At 51.5% G+C, this 19,395-nt stretch overlaps 1 protein-coding gene across 1 annotated transcript in view; it reads left to right on the forward strand.

Moving 5' to 3' along the window:
• The first annotated feature begins 1,981 nt into the window (after positions 1 to 1,981).
• The window catches only part of RTN4RL1 (reticulon 4 receptor like 1), a 125,595-nt gene continuing 108,181 nt past the window's right edge, over positions 1,982 to 19,395 (forward strand). The window contains exon 1 of the mRNA XM_021007033.2: positions 1,982 to 2,607. Coding sequence (XP_020862692.1) covers positions 2,595 to 2,607 — 13 coding nt within the window. The 5' untranslated portion in view covers positions 1,982 to 2,594. The remainder of the gene's footprint in view (positions 2,608 to 19,395) is intronic.

Consider the following 19,395-nt stretch of genomic DNA (forward strand, 5'->3'; position numbering starts at 1 on the left):
CACCACAACGCCCGCCTCCGCGCCACCCCCGTCCCTGCCCGGGCCCGGACTCCACAGCCGCTCCCAGCTCGCGTGGGGACCAAAATAACTCCGTCCCCCACGCTCTCCAGCAAAAGCCAGTGAGGACCCAGCAGCTGCCTTTGCCAGGGAAGAGTTTGTGTACCCACTAACCGCACCCCCTCCGGTAGCTGCCGGGAGATTGTAAGGAGCTGTCCAAACCAGGCCGGCTCTGAGCTGACCCAGAGAGAACCTGTACACAATTGGTTCCAGTGTCCCCTCTTTTCCTCTCCTGTACCGGCCTGCGTTCCCGGATCGGGAGCTGAGGAGGCCCAGTCTCCTTGCTGGACTTCGTCCTGGGGGTCTTTCCTTCCCCCTAAACTTCCTCTTTTACCTCCACCGCATACGAAGGATCTGAAACCCGGGCTGACTAGGGAATAGGTTGGAAAGAGACCGAGGAACGGTGCTAGAATAAACCCACCTAGGATCTAGTTTCCACAGCAGGCAGCTTTTGAAAGCCCCTCGGTCATCAGTCCCCGCCCCGCCCCGCTCCATGCTATAGTCCTCGTCTCCCTCCCTAGCCTTGCCCAAGCTCTTAGTTTTCCCTACATCCACCAGTGGAGGGGGGCAGCTTCCCAGCCCGACACTCTAGAACCATGGACTATCAGAGCTGAAAGGGAGTTTATAGGTCATCGAATTCAAACTCATTTTACAGAGGAATGCACCGAATGGGGTTAATAGGGTGGGAGGGGGGACAAATGACTTGGCCAAGGTCACACACGTGAAGGCTAGAACAGAACCTGACTTTGAGGACTCCCAGGCTCCTTCTCCCACGGTCTTCGCCACACATCCCAGCGTGCGCCCACTTTACTCAGCCCACACCCCTTCTGCGCCTCTCTCCAGTCCATTCTCTAGGCTTTAGGGAGAAAGACTTGCGCTTCGTAGACAAGTCCCCAAGTGCCAAGGTAACAGCGGCAAGGTCTTATCGGTGTGCCCAGCCCCAGAGAGGAGGGCCCCTCCCCTAGGCTCAAATGGGGCTGGTGGGGTGGGTTCTGACCAGTGGTCTCTCTTTCACTCGCTCCTCCCCAGGACCTTGGCGGAGGTCTGGGGTTGGGTCTCCCCAAATGCCTCTGTTGAACTGCAAAGGTTCATTCTGCCCGGGTGATATCAACCACTTTGTCCATTTAGGAGACTCTCCGGGCTGGGGCTTGAGTGTGTCTATGTGCGTGTGGGAGGAGGAGATATAGTGGTCCTGGAAAAGACCTGCACCTGCTGACGTCCACATAAGAGACCATGTCTGAGACAATCCTCCCCCCCTCTCCCGGGAATGAGGAGAAAGGGGGAGCAGAGGAAGTAGGGACCCCAGCGGGTTAGCTCCAGGGCCGAGCTTCCTGGAGGGTAGGGGCTGGACTTGAATGGGCTTTAGATTGGGTGGGGGGCAGGAAGAGGAGTTGGGATCTCCTCCCCCCACTTCCCCCATCCCCCACTGCCTGCGGAATGTGCCATTCTCGGTTCCCGGCCCATTTCTCCCCGTGACCTCCAAAATCGAGGGGCCGGCGTAGAGGCTGTGCTGTCCTGCCGCCTTTGAAGTCCCTGGGGAGGAGGGGCGAAGGGTCAGAAAGGGGCCAAGGCAGGGAGGGGGCAGAGTCAGGGTCAAGGCTACTGGAGGGAGGGCACAACGGGGCCAGCTGGGAAGGTGGCCCCAAGCCCCCAGGGCACGGCGTGGCTATCGGGACGGGTGGAGCAGAAACACCTTGGGAGGCGCCGAGCGGCTGAGCGCAGCTGCCCAGGGAATAGGACGGCGCTTGGGCACCGCGAGCAGAGCGCACTTTCATAAATTTTGTATGGGAGGCGCTCCGTGAGCGGGGGCGGGGAGCGGAGAGGAGAAGGCGGGAGGGGAGGGAGGGAGAAAAGGGAGGGGAGTGAAGGAGAGGTGGGGGAGGCGGGGGGAGGAAGGGAGGCGCCCCGTTCCGCGGCTCCTCCGTGTCCTGCAAACGCTCAAAGGGCTCTTTCCTGCGAGCTCTGGGGCAAGCGCCCATTTGCAGCAGCAACCCGAGGGGGCGGGGAGGGAGGGGGCCGTGGCCCACAGGCCAGGGGGGCGGCTTCTCCCCTCAAAATCGCCGCCAAAGTGCTCCAGCCGGCAGAGGCGCGGGAGAAGCGAGAGAGTAAGAGAACGCCGTCGTCGCTGCCGCCTCCGGTTCCTGGGCAGGAGCAGCTCCCAGCCCGGCCCAAGGCACCTCCAGCGGACTCGCCCCGGCCGAGCGCTAGCGGCCGCCCCTCATTTGGGCCGGGACAGGGCAGGGCAGGGCAGGGCAGGGCAGGGCAGGGCAGTGCAAGGCAGTGCCGAGCTGCCGCAGCACTTGACCGCGGGGCAGCTATCCCCTCGGCTGCAGAAGAAGCGGCAGCAGCGGCGGCGCGAGGTTGGGGCTCAGGATGCCCCTGTGGAGTCGGGGCGCTGGGCAGGAGCAGGTCGCCGGGGCGCCCCCCGCTCCGCGCCCTCGGATTAGCTGCAGCTCACACCCAGGGATCTGAAGCTGGACCCCGCGTGGGACCGCCCCATCTCCGGCCTCTGACAGAGCGGCGGCCCCGCGACCAAGATGCTCGCGAAAGGTGAGTTTGAGCCGCAGGGGGAACTTGGGCTCCGCCGCGCTGGAATGGGTTTGCTGCGGGAGGACTCCTGCAACGGGCAGTGAGGGGACCGCGGGTAGGTCGAGGTAGTGCCGAAATGTGGGAGGCGCTGGTACTGGCTGCCGCTGGAACTTACGGGGAGAATAGCCCCAGGGTTAGCCAGGGCCAGTGCCCAGGAAGGCTGGTCCTCCGAGCTACTGATCTCGGAGTCAGTGGGTTCCTGAGGACTAGCTGCCCGAAGTGGGGCAGGAACCAGTCATTCGAGTAGAAGCGGAGGAGCTTTTCATTCCCTCAAAGTTCTGCCCTTGTAGACTGGATCTTCCCGCACTGGGAGCCGCAGCCGCTTACCCCAGGCGGCTGTGCTCGGACCCTGGCTCCCGTGCAGCAGTTGCTGTCCCTCCAAGCTGAGCCTCTGAAGGTCTCTCGGAATTCTGCCCGGCCCACCCACCCCTGCCTCTGCCCCATGCCGGTTGCCCGGTCTTTGGCCTCCTCTCCCCATTCCCGTCCTACTTTATTCTCCCGGGAAGCAAGCAGAGTTGGGCCCCGAACTAGGGGATGAAGGCGTAGTGGCCGCACTGTCCCTCTTGCCCCTCAAACTTTGCTGCAGCCCCCGGCAGGACTGAGCTAAGGGTGTGTGCCCCGACTGGAGGCCAGGGAAGGGCTGGGGTGTGGCGATTGATGGAACGGAGAGCGCAGGAGCTGGCTAGGGGAAACGGGCGGGAGCTGGCCAGCAGGTCTCACGCCTGCGGGAGGCGGCCGGACCCCAGGCAGCCTCTATAGCTCCCCGGCAGTCCGGTTCGGGAGCCCGGAGAGGCGCGGCAAAGTTGGCGCCGCTTCTGGGGAAGTCCCACCGCGCCCCCACGTGGCTCTGGCGCTCCTGGGCGGCCGTCACGAGGGAGCGGGGCGCTGTCCCCCGGGCCCCGGGGAAGAGAGACAGCGCCTTCCGAGCTGGGGCCGGTCACCCGCCACGTGGGGTAGCGATCCGTGCCGCCCCTGCCCGGATCTCGGGGTGCTGATGAGCTCTTCTGGGACCACCCCCGAGGCATCCTCGGCTCCCTTGTTCTCAGCATCATCCCTGCACTCCGCTCCCCCACCCCATCCAGCAAGCCGGCAGGCCCAGGCGCCCGGCAGATCCATCGCGCGTCCTCTGGGACAAAGGCTGAGTCGAGAGGCTCAGGTAGCGAGAGAGGGGCCTGATCCGTGAGCTCGCAGGATCCTGCCTTAATTCGCCCTTGTTTCCATGGCAACAGACTGTGATGTCGTAAGCATAGGATTGTGACCTCACAGCAGGATCAGGAAGGAGAACTCTGGTTGGGGGAAGAGGCCCCGGGATTCGGGGATAGGAGCAGGTTTGGGGGGAGGCTGATCCTATTAAAGAGGGACCGGGGCACGTGACGAAAGAAAAAAGATCAAGGCCAGTTTGAGGAACTTGAAGGCTCTTTTTGGTGATGTGGTCTTTGCCTGTCTCTGGGCCACTAGGGGGTTCGATGGAATTGTCTCTGCTCTCCAAAATAGGAGCCAAACTTCTCTGTTACTTTTTCTAGATTCCTGTTTATTGTCCTCCACGTGAGTCAGTGATGAAAAGCCCAGGAGATATGGTTAAGTGTTGTGGTCCGGGCTCTGTCCCCTTGTCCCAGAATTCCCTTTTGTTCTCTCCATCCTACCAGGATGGCTAGTCGTGGCTCCCAGATCAGGTGTTGAAACAGAATGTTTCAGGCTAACCACCACTCGAATTTATGCAGCCCTTTGAGGTTTAGTTGTAACTTCTCTCCAGTCCTGTGAGGTTGGCAGTGCAAATATTACTGGCCTCATTTTGCAGATGAGGAAATTGAGGCCTGGAGAGACTGAGCGACTGGTCTAAGTTCACACTGCTAGCAAGTAGCAGAACCAGAACCTTGGCCCCAGCTCCCTTGATTTCAGACATTCTAACAGGTTATGAAGAGTGATATAGGCTCGTGACCCAGAAGTCTGGGGCTGCAGAGACTTCCATGTCTAAGTCTGTAGGTTTCTGCTGGTAGCAGTAGTAGAGATGAACTGACAGATATCACTTCTTTTTCAGTTATGGGCCTTTTGACAGCTCACAGTTAAAAATGAACCATTGAAAACAGCCCACATGCTATATTTATATGGCTTAGGTGCATAAAGATAAATCATGTACTCCTTTGTATTGCATTTTTTCTCTTACTTCTCGTCTCCAGGCAAGCCAAAGAAGCCTGGCTCCTGACTGGGAAACGGTCCCTTCTGGGAGCCTTTCCTTGGGGAGGGATCTGCACCTCTCCAGGACTGGTTGCTAAAGGTTGGGCAGTCAGTCATATGTGCTTGGGACAGACTATTTTCCTTCTTTGCACTGCTGAATTTGGAGTATGATGCACTGGTACCCTTGGTCACTTGAGAGGTTTCCATCTTGGCTTACCCATGGGAATATCAATAGTGATACTACTGCTATTAATAAATTTATGTTATATGTCACCTTAAGGGTTACAAATGGCACTTTCTTAACCACTGCGGAAGGTAGGTAGTCTCAGCATGAATCTCCCCATTCTACAAATGAGAAACTGAGGCTCAGAGAAGGCAAGTCATTTGAGACAGTCATGGGATTTGGGACTTGAACTCATAGAGGAGAAGCCATAAATAAGGTAGTAGTCCTTGATTCCGTAGGAGGAATATTGTCTTGAAAGGTATCATGTTTGCCAGCATTTCTCTCTTCATCTTCTAGCTAGAGGACTTGGTCCCTCTGCAGAATCTAGCCCAGATCACCCGGGTGGATCCTGACTTCACCCCCTCCCCCCAGAAACTATGAAAACCCAGAGCTGAGGGTCAAAATAAAGGGAGAATGTCCAGCTTCCAGGTATGGGTGGATGTTTTAGCAGAGACCCAGCCAAAAAGGCTTGAGTGGATACTCATCAATAGTGACAGGCTTTCTATAACTTTCTGATTCTTGACAGGCTGTCTGTACCAGGTCTCCAGGAAGCAAAACAAACAAACAAACAAACAAACTGGTATTATAGAAAGCACCACAGGCTTGGAGTGAAAAGAGCTGGGCGTAAGTCCTGCCATGTGACCTCCTGTTAGGCAGACAGTTTTACTGATCGGCCTCAGTTTCCTCATCCATGAAATGGGAATAATGGTATTCACATAAATCACAGAGTAGCTGTGTCAAATTTGAAAATGTATCCAAAATCCTTTTGCAGCCATATATAAAGGACTTGTGATTTACACTGTGGGGACTCTCCAGAGTCCCAACCTCTTTGTTGTTGTTTTGGGGGATGGTTAGGATTCCTCATTTCATCTTTGTGGGGGAACTCCCAGTAGGGAAGCTCCCTCTAAAGATACCAGATGGGTAAGTTTTCTGTAACTCTTAGAAACTTAGTTGCCTAGGGCTCAGTGAAAGTTGGAAATGACTTGCCCAAGGACATCTAGCTACTGTGTGTCAGAAACCCATGACTGCATGTCCTCATGAATGCAGAGCCAGCAGCTATCAATTCACTACAGCAACACAGCCTTTGTAAGTGGCCTGATCCTTTAGGCATCGAAATTAGTGAATTTAAAACTAGACTTAGCTTCCAATGTTGGGTTTCTAACAAAAAGTTTTTTAAAAAAAGAATATTGCCCTAGGCCTGGAGAGATCAAGTGTTTTGCCCGTGGTCAGCCAATTAGTAAGTATCAGAGCAGGATTCTAGCCTAGATATTTCTGAGTCTACCACATACCTATTCATTACACTACACTGCCTCTCCTTGTAACCATAGAGCACTGTGCCAATGGGAGATGCCATTATTATTAGCCTTACGAAGACTGGGATTTTACAGAATGCGCTGGAGAAGAGTTTGGGGAGAGTTGGAAGCAGGGAGGGCAGTGTAGACAGCCCTGAAACCCAGTGGAGAATCCAGAACCCTTCCTATAATGGAAGGGGTCCCACTGAGGAAGCTTGCTCTGACTGGGTAGTGGCCTGCTTTAAACCTGAAGGAAAGCGGAAGGGCATGTACTGCATTGGTTATGTGGGGATGGTGGCTGCTGGTTGAGGGGGAGGCCTTGGGTTGGCAGTCTTATCTCTTTGATCTCCACGTTGCTCAAGCTCAGCTTAATAGTCCAAACAAGCCTGTGGTGCCAAGGGCTTAGCATTTCCAATCAGGGGAAAAGATAGATTCCCCCCACCCTGCCTAGGGTAGATGAGGCCCCCAAACCACCCCCACTGTCAGAAGGCAGAAGCAGCCCAGCACCCCAGGCGGCTTACAGCTGCTGACAATGCTGGGGCTGAATACAGCCGCAGCTGCCCTGGTTTCCATCCCCTGGCTTAGCCTGGTGGTGCTGGGGATATAAAAAGCAATGATCTGGTCAGAGATGGGAATAAGGGAGAGGCGAAGACAGGGAAGTCACCCAGCAACCTTCAGGAAGGAAGGAGAGGATGGTCCAGGGTTCTGTGCCACCAAAGGGAGCCTGTTTAAAGTCAGGAGCTATGGATTTCATTTTTAGAGCTCTGAAAAACAGAATGCAAATCAACAGCCTCTAGGCTCATTTAGAGCCTTTCCCTAAAGTTTTTTGTCTTGTTAAGCAAGGAAATAGAGTGCCAAATAGGCTTTGTTAAGTGGTAGCCTAATTAATAATTTAAAATCTTGTAGCTGTCTTTCATTAGGATTTATCTGTCCACCAACCACAAAATCAGTCAAACACACTCATTTATAAGTTAATGCCATCTCTGAATAATTCAGTGAGCAGCTAGATTAAGGCCTGCCATCCTGCAAGATGCCTTGGTTTCCACAGCCAGATGGTCTGACATGGCAGCATGAATGGACCCCCATCCTTTGGGGATGAAGGAGTCAGTGAGCCTTGGGACTGTCAAACAGTTGGTGGGGCCTGAGTCTCCAGGGCTTCTTTAGGCAGGCCAAGGGGGAGCATACACTATCAATCAGGCATTAATTAAGCACCTATTTGTGCTGGGAGCCATCCTGGCCTCTCTTTGGGTTGATCATGACTGGGCGCCCTTAAAAATGAAAAACTTAACCCAGAGAGAGAAGGGAAGAGGTTGGGAGGAGAGCTGCTCAAAAGAGCTTTTTCCATTTGGTGCAGGGATGTTGGGCTCATAAGACCGTAGCTATAGAGCTGAACACTCCTCTGAGGGGAGAGAGATGAAGATTCTCGAGGGAATCAGCTGGCTTCCTTGCAGGGACTGAGCACCTGAAGATTTTCAGCCCAATCTCCATTGGAGGGGAAGGGCTTAATTCAATCCCTTTCTCCAGGCCAGGAATCCTGCAGTAATGGAGTCTTGGCAGCTCCTAGAAGGGCCTTCAGCCCTCAGCCTGAGTGCTATGTTCTGGGTCATTGTGGAGTCTCTACAGGGCTATGTTCCATAAGGAAAACAGAGAAGAGGGATTGGAGAGAGAGAGCTGAAAATCCTGCCAGAGAGGGAAAGGAGAAGGGGTGCCGGAAAAGGGGAAGCATATGCTACATGACTGTTCTCTCCAGTGGCCTGAATAAAAGAAAATACAGTCGTGAAGGCTTGCGGGGAAATGTTCCCCTTGTGGTGTGTGTGTGTGTGTGTGTGTGTGTGTGTGTGTGTGTGTACACATACATTAGTGTATACACACACACACATCTGTATGGATACATAATATATATAGATCCTTTAGAATTGGAAGGGACCTTGGAGCCATCACTAGATGAGGAAACTGAGGCCTGGGGAGATGAAGTGATGTGGATCATAGCATCATCGTTCTAGATTTGGAGCAGGGCTCTGAGGCTACCTCATCCAATCCCCTTATTATATAAAGATAGAAACTAAAGCTCAGAGATGTTAAGTGATTTGCCCTCTGTTTCACACAATGTAAAAGGAAGCTTTTCATAGCATTCTAAGGCTTGCAAAGCACTTTATAAATATTATCTCATTTGGTTCTCACAACAACCCTGGTAGGTAGGCCCTTTTATTATTCCCATTTTACAGTTGAGGAAGCTGAGTCTGGGCAAAGGTAAGTGACTTGCCCAGGGTGGCAGCAGTAGGAAGTGTCTGAGGGAGGATTTGAACTTGGGTCTTCCTTAAGTCCAGTCTCTCTATCCACTGCACCACTCAGCTGCCTCACCCAGGTCTTTCTGGCTCCAGGCTCAGCACCTCTCCATCATACCATACTGTCTCTGGTCTCTGAAATCTTATGCTTCTGCTTACCCAGGGCTGGATTTTCAGGATTTCTCCATAGAGTCTTCCTTTAAAATTCCCCTCCAAGGCCAACAAGTGGTATTCTGGCTTTTTGAAGGTGATGCTCTATGGGTCTGGCAGGCTTGGAAAGGCTTCAAGGGTGAGCCCAGTGATGCCCTGAGACTGTCCTTATCCAAGAATCAGCCTCACTAAGCTTGTGGCCAGAAAGCTGGCCACCAGGGCCTGCCTTTGCTTTCTAAGTCATGGCAAGTCACAAAGGCCGTCTAGCAAGTGCTGAGGGTCTTTGGTCTACCCTGATTGAGAGGGTGCCCTGTGTTCTGATACCCCAAGTCCTGGGAATGCTGAAGAAGCACAAGGCGAGGCCTGCACGGGAGGCAAGCCCTCTGGCATAGTGTTCGGGTAACATAGTAGAAGTCTTGGTTTCCGATTTTACGTACCAGCCCAAATCAGATTTCACCGAGCAAAGGAACCCTGGCCATAGGGACAGAGTGAGAGAGCAAAATCAGACAGAGAGATGAAATGCAAATGCAAAGGATTGCCAAGATGTGCTTTCAGTGACTTCAGAAGGTGAGCTCACCACCCAGCTCTAGCTCTTGCCATAGGGTGGGGGAGGGGCAGGTAGCCAGGCATGAAGAGGGCCTGGAGCTCTTGGACCCTGCTCTGGAGATGCTGGAAGGTGAGCCCTGATTAGCAATCAGCAGGTGATGGCCCTGAGGTGCCAGACGGAGGGGCTTGTGTGGGCCAGTCAAGGCCAGAGGGATCAGCCACCATAGGGTTGCAGATAAAGTTGGAAGCTTCCTCGATGAAAGGAGGAAGGAATTTAGAAGGCATTGGGATTGTCAGGGGCGGTGCCCATCCCTGACTCAGTCCCAGCTAAGGTTAGAGAGAGACAACAGAGACACGCCAGGACAGGCCTTGATGTGGAGGAACCAGAAACAGGCATTTCCTAAGAAGGAGCTGGATTCTCCGACAGGGAAATGAGGGACTCACATGGCCTGCGAAGGTGCAGGTGGAGGGAAGGGGAGGAGGAGGGAGCAGGTGGGCCGCACAGTGCCATGCCAAGGACTTCCCTGAGGAGCAGGGGAAGAAGGAAGAAAAAGGCAAAGGGGACTGCTCCCACTGAGGCTTCTCCTGCCAGGGCAAGGCACCCACTTAAAGGGTTTCCAGAATGAAGATGCAGATGGGCAGACAATCATTCAGTGCTGAGAGTGCCCGAGGGATGGCCCACCTTGAGTCCTAGGTACCTGGGGAGACTGTAGGGTGGCTCTGGGATCCTTTAGGCTCGGAAATCCCGGGGTGTGCAAGTATCTGTTCTACTCCACTGATGGGGGTGGGTACAGCGAGGGGGAACTGGGCAAGAGCTCCAGACGGCAGCTCTGAACTGGAACCTCCATGGCAACCGTGGCCAGGTCACTGTTCTCCATTTTAGCCCAGTCACAGATCCGTGAGTCCTCAGCTTGGCATTCCCTGTTCTCTAAAGGAGACAGACACCCAGGAAAGGATGATCGGAGATAATTCAGCAATCAGGACAGGGTGGGAGGAGCAGAACCATTCTCTGCTCCATTGCTGAGAGCTACTGATGCTTCCCTGCGTCTACCTCTCCCCTCCTGCCAATCTGTCTTGTTAAGATGACATTTGACAGTTGATAAGTCCTGAATTCTTTGTATCTTTCCTCTTTCCCTCCCTTCTTCCCTGTCCTCCCCCCTCCCTTCCTTCCTTTGCCCCTCCCTCTTTTCCTTCTTTCCTTCCTCCATTCCTTCCCCCTCCCCCTTTCCTCTTTCATCCTTTCTTTCCTCTATCCCTTCCTTCCCCCTCCCCCTTTTCTCTTCCATCCTTTCCTTCCTTCCTCCTCACTTCTTCCTTTCCTCCCTCCCTCCCTCTCTTCTTTCCTTCCTTCCTCCCTCTCTCTCTTCCTTTCTCTTTACCTTCCTTCCTTCCTCCCTTCCTTCTTCCTTTCCTTCCTCCCTTCCTTCCTCCCTCTCTCTCTTCCTTCCTCCCTCTCTCTCTTCCTTTCTCTTTACCTTCCTTCCTTCCTCCCTTCCTTCTTCCTTTCCTTCCTTCCTTCATTCCTCCCTCTCTTCCTTCCTTCCTTCCTCCCTCTCTCTCTTCTTTCCTTCCTCCCTCTTTTCCTTCCTTCCTCCCTTCCTTCTTCCTTTCCTTCCTCCCTTCCTTCCTCCCTCTCTCTCTTCCTTCCTTCCTTCCTTCCTTCTACCCCTCCTTCCATAAGCACTTGTGTGATGCCCGCCATGTGGTGCCAGGTGCCAGGTGCTTGGCTTTCTTCCCCTCTGCTATTCAGGGGCAGTGACCCACAAGTGTAAGCACTGCCCTGGTATCAGCTGCCATCTTGCAGGCCATGTTTGTCTCTGGGTGCCCCCTCTCCCAGGTCCCTCTGCCTTCTCCTCTTCATCGCTCTGCTGCAGTTTTGGAGAGGCAGAGAGGCCTCTGCCAGCCTGTCTCCTGCAGGAACACTAATCTCCAAGGCCTCAAAGGGCAGAGACGCTGTGTTAGTTCCCTGCTTGTGTTTACTCTCCTGTCCTTGGCTAAAGCGGATTTTCTGCTAATGAGCACTTGGCTGCCCAGAGGCCAGTGGCCTTCCTGTGCTTGGCTTTGCACTTGCTTGTGCCAGGGACAAAGAGAGGAAGCCCTATTTTTCTCATTCCCTTCTCCCGAACCTTTCCCCCCATATCATTCCTCACTGGCTTGTCTTTGGGGGCTCTGGCTTTCTCTAATGGCTTCCAGGCCTTTACTGATAGGCTGGAAGCTTTGGGGATAGCAGTCAATCACCTTTACCCTTGGATGCCTGAGCAGTTTATGTGGGGCATGAAACTCAGGGTCACCACTGGCCTTTACCAGCTGGGATTCAGAGCCCATCAGAAAGGGCACTGGCTTTCCAGAGTCAGAGGAGCTGGGTTCAAATCCTGCCTTGGACGCTTACTCCCCATGTGACCTTAGGCTAACCTTTTCTGCTCTAGGTGTGGGTTTCCTCCTTCGTAAATTAAGAGGTTCTCTGAGATTGCCTCTGTGGCCTCTTCTAGCTCTAGTTCTGGGGTCCCACTCCCATCCCCAAAAATTACTTGGCCCTCCCATACAAACTGGTTACAGACCATACCATGATGTATTCTCCAGCTCTGGGAGAGCCCAACTGTGCCCCAGCCTGGTGGATTTCTGAAGCCAGGACAGGACCCGAACTCAGACTTGCCTGCCAAAATGTGATTCTCTTCTAGAATTCCAATAGTTCTTGCTTTGGACTGCAAACTCCACGAAGGCAGGGTATGATGTCCTGTCTAAACTTTGAATGTCCCTCCCACACAGTGCGCTATCTACAGGAGTCGACGTAAGGATGTTTCTCAAGTAAAAGGTTGGATGATTGGGAAGCCCCCTGTGCAGGCTGCCCCATACCTGGAGTTTTCTCCATCTGCCTCTTTCTTAGGTCTTCAGTGCTCAGCTCTGCTGCTGCGTCCTTTCCTTCCTTCCTCCCTTCCTCCCTCCCTTCCTTCCTTCCTTCCTTCCTTCCTTCCTTCCTTCCTTTTTTCCTTCTCTGATTCCCTGTATTCTTAATTCCACTTTATAATGACTTGAGATTTCTCTTTTATGTCTTTTGAATTATCTTTGTACGCGATGTTTCCTCTCCTTTGGAATCTAAGCTCTTTGAAGGCAGGGGCTGTTGTATTTTAGTCTTTGTAAGCCCACCCTGATATATCTAGCAAGTGTGTAATAAATGCTTGTTAAATCATTGCATTAGGACAGACCAATTTTATCTTTTGGGGGAGAAAGTGGGGAGGGGAAGGGAAGAAGCATTTATATAGCACCTACTATGTGCTGTTAAAGTGCTTTATAAATATTATTTCATTTGATTGTCACACCCTGGGAGATAGGTACTATTATTATCCCCATTTTACAGTCAAGGAAAATGAGGCAAACAGAGGTTACACAGGGTCACACAGAAAGAAAAAAGAAAGTAAGGTATGTCCCAGGAAGTCCAGAGGGAAAAGATAGACCCACATGGGAAACGCACTTTTTGCCTCAGAAGAATTTTCTTTGTCTCTTGTTTAGGTTAAAATGTTTCTGATATAACAGATAAAATTTGGCTGGGGATGAGCCTGTGATTACTGTCTAATCGCTCTGAGTAGTCTGGATAATAAACGGCAAACAGCCCCTGCTAAGCTTATTCAGGAAAGTAGCCGTGGAGTCTCTTGTGCTGGCAGAGCAAGTGGCTTGGCACAAGACGATGTGTGTGCTTGAAGACAGAAACCCACCTGGCATGCCAGCAGTGGCCTCCCGGAAAGGGGGATCACAAGGGCACGCTAGCCACCCATGCCCTGTGGGCATACAAGGTTGCCTCCATGTTGGCATTGGCAGCCCCCAAGCACCGGGAGCCCATTGGCATGAGGTGAGATGTTTTTGCCGTGGGTGTGCTAGTGAGACACGCTGTGAGTGGGCATAGGGAGTAGGTGCCATGGTGCGATCCACTCCACGTGTCTCAAGAAAAGCTTGTGGGTGTGGGGCATACATTGCCCACAGAGTGGGTGAGTTGTTGAGACTCATAGCACAAACCAACTGAGCTCTGACCTACCCCACCAGAATGGATGACAGCCAACTCAGGAAATGGCAGCGCGTAGACTTTTGGTGGCAGTCTCCAGGGCACTTGGGAGAGGATGAGGGTTACAGCAACCCCTTTCTTCAAGTTGTGGGGTAGAAGCTTCTTTCTCACCAAAATCATTGCAACAGATCTCTTGGTCTCTTCCAATGCCTCTGCCTCAATCTCGGCACCATTGTGAGAGGGCCCTTACCTATGCTTATGTAGAAAGAGAGATTCATGGGGCCCTTGGGGGGGAAACTGGCAGTCTTCGGACCATCATTTATTTATAGGGATATTGGATGATGAGGGGATGGGGAGCTGAGGGGCTTCCATTAGCGAGAAGTGGACCAGGCGGGAAGCCTTGCTCTGCATTTGACATTTCCTGGGCTCAGTTCTACTAGGAAGCTGCCTTTTCTTTTATGAGGTTTTGCCTTTAATGTTCTATTCATGGGCTTGTCTGTGCAGTCCGTGCAGAGCAGTGAGGACGAGGCTGGGCAGGCTGAAGGTTGAACTGGGCTCCCCCTGCGAAGGGGGAGGGGAGCTGCGGGGGTCAGAGAGCTTAGTCGGGTAATTGGGTGGCAGATGTGGCAGAAGCCATAGAGAGAGCGGGTAAAGGAGGTAACTGCTTTTTGGATTGGGAGGCCGGTTTTTCTTTCTACCTTCATTTGCGATGGGCCCTAAACTCGCATGCCCATTTGTGTTGTCTGCCCCCGGGGAGATGCTGCCAGCCAGGCTGGGGAGCAGCAGCTCTGCCACCACTCTCCTGGCTTGGGGTCCCAGAGAGGAAGGGAAGCCTCACCAGAATGTGAGGAGGAGGCTCTCCAGCATTCCTAAGTTCATTTGCCTTCTGTGGGGAGTGTGGCACAGTGGGGTAGCATGCAGGAAAAAACTGGGCTGCGTGTCAGAACACCTGGATTCCAGTACCATAGTAAACTCCTTCGATCCTGGCGTTAGAAATAGAAAGTCCTTGGAGGTCAACTAGTTCAACCCCTTCAGATGTGACAGAGTGGACTTGCTCAGGGCCACACAGGGAGTAGGTGGGAGAGCACAGATTCTAGTCCCAGATGTTGCAGCTATCCTTAGTGTGACCTTAGACAAATCATTTACCTCTCTAGACCTCAGTTTCCTCATCTGTAAAAATGCGGATGGGGTTGGACTGGAAGACCTCTAAAGACCCTTCATGCTCTAGATTTAAGATCCCATGACACGGATATTAACAGCCTAGGATAGTTATGACAGCCTAAGAATCAATCACCTGTCTACTCTAGCTGGTAGGATACTCTGCATACAATCATAACTCAAATTGCTGTATCTCACCTATTAAGATGAACTGTCAGGGAAGAGCTTTGAGGTGTTTTCCTAGTGGTGAAGATGGATTTCACAGAGCCATCTCACCCTCCTACAGCCCACCCTATCCTCCCATCCTGCGACCAGCAGCCTACATTGGTGAGATGGTTGGTCAAGAAATAGCCCAGTTGTATTGTTATACCTAAGTGTCTCTTCATGAGAGAACAGCTGTGTGTGCTGGGAGATGGGGGGAAGCCAGCTTCTGAGACAGAGGGAGCCTGGATTAAAATCTCAGCTCTGAAGCTTTGGAGGATTCTAGGCTTGTATGTGGATCGATCACTAGTTCCCCAAACAGGGTTTTCGTTGTTTAGTCTTATCTGACTCTTGGTGACCCCCATGTGGGGTTTCCTTGGCAAAGACACTGGATGTTTTGCCATTTCCTTCTCCAGCTCATTTTATAGATGAGGACCTGGGGCAAACAGAGCTAAGTGACTCGACCAGGGTCATACAGCTAGTAAGTGTCTGAGGCTGGATTTGAACTCAGGAAGACGAGTGTTCCTCATTCAAAGCCCAGCACTTTATCACCACACCAGCTAGCTGCCCTCAACACAGGCTAAAACAGTGCTATTATTCTTTAGTCAGGGATGACGTTGGCATGAGGTATGCTCTCTGTCTCCCCATGTAAGATCCCTCTCTGCGAGGCCCATCTCGTGTGCCGTGAGCATATGGCCAAGGGCAGGTGTGCTGACCTAGGATGACAGAAATGGCGGCCACATTCCGTTTCGTGCTGGAGAGTCCAGCAGGGCAGGCTCTGGGCTGGGAATAGAAGCAGTGGCCTCATTTGGAGGGAATTTAGTGTTTTACTTGGCAGGATTTTGTGGAACAGAATTCACACTATTGATTCCGTGGCAAACGAAAACCTCCTTCTAGACATTTTGGGCTGTGGAGAACTGGAATTTTTCAACAAAGCCCGACCTAGCACTAGGAGATAAACTGCAGGGCAATGCTGAGCTCAGGCAGAACCTGGCACAAGCAGGATTCTCCTGTCTTGTCTTCTTCCTGGCCAGTTGCTTTGAGCTTCTGCTTCTCTTCCCTTGGAGGGAATTAGATTGTTACCTAATCCTGTGGTTTCACCTGAATCTCTGAGCAGCTGGAGAGAAGCTTCATTCAGAGGCCCTATAGAAGCATCAGTTCAGAGCTCAAGGGGACCTCTTAGGCCTTCTGGTCTTACAAATGAGGAAACTGAGGCTGAGAGAAGTGATGGTGATTTGCCCAGACAAATCTGAGTGGCAAAGCACAGATTCAAAATCGTGCTCCTTCTTTTCCCAATCCAAGCACTCTCTCTACTACTTGGGTGACTTTGGACAAGCCATCTGAGTCAGGTTTTGGTTTCCTTGTCTGTGAAATGGGAGGATGATACCTGTCATGATTATTTCACACCAGGCTGTTTAGAGGAGAGGGCTTTGCCAACCTCACAGCACTGAAGGCATGTGTTATTACTTTGGACCGCTGTCCTGTGGGCCATCCCTCTGGAGGCACCCAGGAGCTAAGGAGGCAGATCACAGGAGGCCACAGAGCTGGAGAAGCCTTCCAGGTATCTTCATGGGATCTCCTGCTTCCATCTTCCCCTACCCATACTGGAACCCATCCAGGCGCATCTTGTGAAAAATGTTTTGTTGACACTTTCTTTTTCCATTGCTGTTAAGTCCTAATTACCACTCTATACCTCATCACCCCCTTCCCCCCAAAAGAATGTCAGAGTTATAAGTGGTTAGTGATCATTTAGCCCAGCCCCTTCATTGAACAAAGGGTGAAACTGAGACCTAAAGAGGGTCAGAGCAGAAATGCAAACTCAGGACTCCCGACTCTCAGGTCCTGGTTCTTCATACTGTATCACGGTGCATTCTGGGACAGGGATTTTCTGAGCCCACTGAGGCCTGGCCCGAGCTCAGAGATTGTTAGACTCGGACCAGAACCTCAGAGGCTGCTAGTCCAACCTAAATCTGAACAAGAACATTCTCAAACAGTCATTCGGTTTCCCCCTGAGAATGCCCAGTTACCTTGCTGCCTTCCAGGGCAAATCATTCCTCTTAGGGAAACGCTTTAATTGTTTTCTTTGTTTCTTTTTTTGGCCAGGCAATGGAGTTAAGTGACTTGCCCAGGGTCACACAGTTAGTGTCAAGTGTCTGAGGCCGCATTTGAACTCAGGTCCTCCTGAATCCAGGACCAGTGCTCTATCCACTCTGCCACCTAGCTGCCCCAAATGCTTTAATTGTTAAGTTTTTCCTTACATTCAGGTGAATCTGCCTCTTGTTAGCCTTTGGCAACCTGGCTCCAGCTTTCCCTTCCCATATTCATCATACATGCATTTTATTGGCCAAACTTGCTCTTTTTCATACATGATACTTGATAACCATTCTCTGTGCCTTTGCATAGGCTGTCCCCTATGCCAGGAATGCCATCCCTCCTCTCTTACTCTCCTCAGAATCCCTGATCTCTTCAGAGTTCAGCTCAAGTGCCATCTCCTGAAGAAGTCACCTTCGCTGAGGTGCCTCCCTATCTGAAATAACATTGTATTTATTGTGCATCCACTTACGTGTTTACAATTATTGTCTAGTTCTTTTCAGTGGTATCTGACTCTTCCTGACCCAATTTGGGATTTTCTTGGCAAAGATACAGGGATGGGTCGCCATTTCCTACTCCAGCTCATTTGACAGATGAGGAAACTGAGGCAAATAAGGCTAAGTGATTTTCCCAGGGTCATACAGTTAGTATCTGAGGCTAGATTTGAACTCAGGTCTTCCTAACTCCAGGCCTAGCACCCTATCCACTGTGTCACCTAACTATAGGAGTGTACGGGGTATGGAGGGAGGACTAGCACCTTTGGTGAGAGGGCTTGCTGAGCCCTTTCCAGGGACGCTTATCCACCTTTGGTGTTCACCTGTCACCCAACTCTCACCTGTGACTCCAATGAGCAGTGGCCACACCCTGGCAAAAACCATCTTGGCAGATGGGTTAAACCAAGTTAAGGGTAACAGACAGGCCTCAAACCCGTCAGTTAGGAGGGCGTCTAGCCATCATCTTGATTTCTATCTTGCCATTGGACTTGGATGACTTTAGGAGAGAGAGTGAGGCTGATGACTGTGTAACTTCACCTCCCTTAAATCTAATTCACAATTAAGTTATTACTGAAGTCATGATGTCACTGCTCTTCTTAAAAATGAAGGGCAATGAGGGGCAGCTAGGTGGCACAGTGGATAGAGCACCGGCCCAGAAGTCAGGAGGACCTGAGTTCAAATCTGGCCTCAGACACATAACACTTACAAGCTGTGTGACCCTGGGCCAGTCACTTAACCCAACTGCCTAAAAAAAATTAAATTAAAAAAAACAAAGGACACTGTGTGACCCTGGGCAGGTCACTTAACCCCATTGCCTAACCCAAAAAACAAAACAACTCCCCCCTCCCCGAAATACAGACAACATATGCTTACCTGTTGTCTCCTCCAACAGACTATAACTCTCCTTGAAGGCAGGAATTGTTTTGATTTTTGCCTTTGCATCTTCCTCACCTAGCACAATGCCTGGAACACTGGAAGTGCTTAATAAATGCTTGTCCATTGGTTGAGTAGTCTTAGTTATCTCCTCCAGAATTAACCAAAACAAGTGTAGTAATCCCTAGACCAGCACTCCAAAGATAGCTATTATGGTCCCCATCCCCACCCAAGTCTTCTCTTTCCCAGGCAAAACATTCCACCAGTTTCATTGACTGACTCTCACATGGCATAGTTTTGAATCCCAAAGCCTCACTGGTCCCCTGACTCCAGGGGTTACCCCATTCTGTCCTTTGGGGATAGTTTCAGTTGGATATGCTCCAGTTTGTCGGTGCTCCCCCTACTGATGAGGGTAGAGCATCACAGAACTGTCTCATTCCACATTCTACAGAAGGAGTATTAGCATATAGAAGGAATATACAAGGGCATTGTTCCTTCTATTAGTATGTCTTCAGATCGCATGAACCTCACTGGCTACTGTATCACCATATCACACCAGGACTCCATGTTGAGCCTGTTGTCATCACCAACCCCAACTTCAGATTGCACACAAACTATTATTTAGCCTTGTCTCTCCTGCCCTGAATTACAGGATTGAAAAAATTCAACTACACAGTAGAGGGTGAGATCACTGGTAACTGCTTCCTCCAAGGTTTCGTTTTCCTAAGAATTGCAATCTGCAGCATTAACAGGAAAACGTTTCCATTAGAGAGATAGGTCTGTGCACCAGGGAGTAGCTTGAGGCGATTTGAAAGCTCTGTACAATTTCCCAAAGGCCCTCTACCCTCTCTTCCTCCTATTCATCTCATGGTAGTCCGTCCACCCATAGTACCTTTCCCCAAATGTATGTACTAATTCAATGTACAGTATCTATATATCCAGTCAATCTGTCTCCTGAGCCCCAGGCCTGCATTAATTACCTTTTGGACATATCAGATTAGATGTCCTCTCGGCATCTTAAAATTCTGCATGTCCAAAACCAGATCTCATTGTCTTTCCTCCTAAATTTTTTTTAAAATTTTTAAAATATAAATTTATTTATTTTTAGCTTTCAACATTCACTCCCACAAGTTTTTGAGTTCCAAATTTATGCCCCATCTCCCCCCTCCTCCCACCCCAAGATGGCATGCATTCTGAATACCCCTTCCCCTAGTCTGTCCTCTCTTCTATCTCTCTCCCCTTCTCTTATCCCCTTCCCCTTCTATTT

This window comes from Phascolarctos cinereus, unplaced genomic scaffold (assembly GCF_003287225.1).
Source record: "Phascolarctos cinereus isolate Bilbo 61053 unplaced genomic scaffold, phaCin_HiC Scaffold_5;HRSCAF=322, whole genome shotgun sequence".
Classification (NCBI taxonomy): Eukaryota; Metazoa; Chordata; class Mammalia; order Diprotodontia; family Phascolarctidae; genus Phascolarctos; species Phascolarctos cinereus.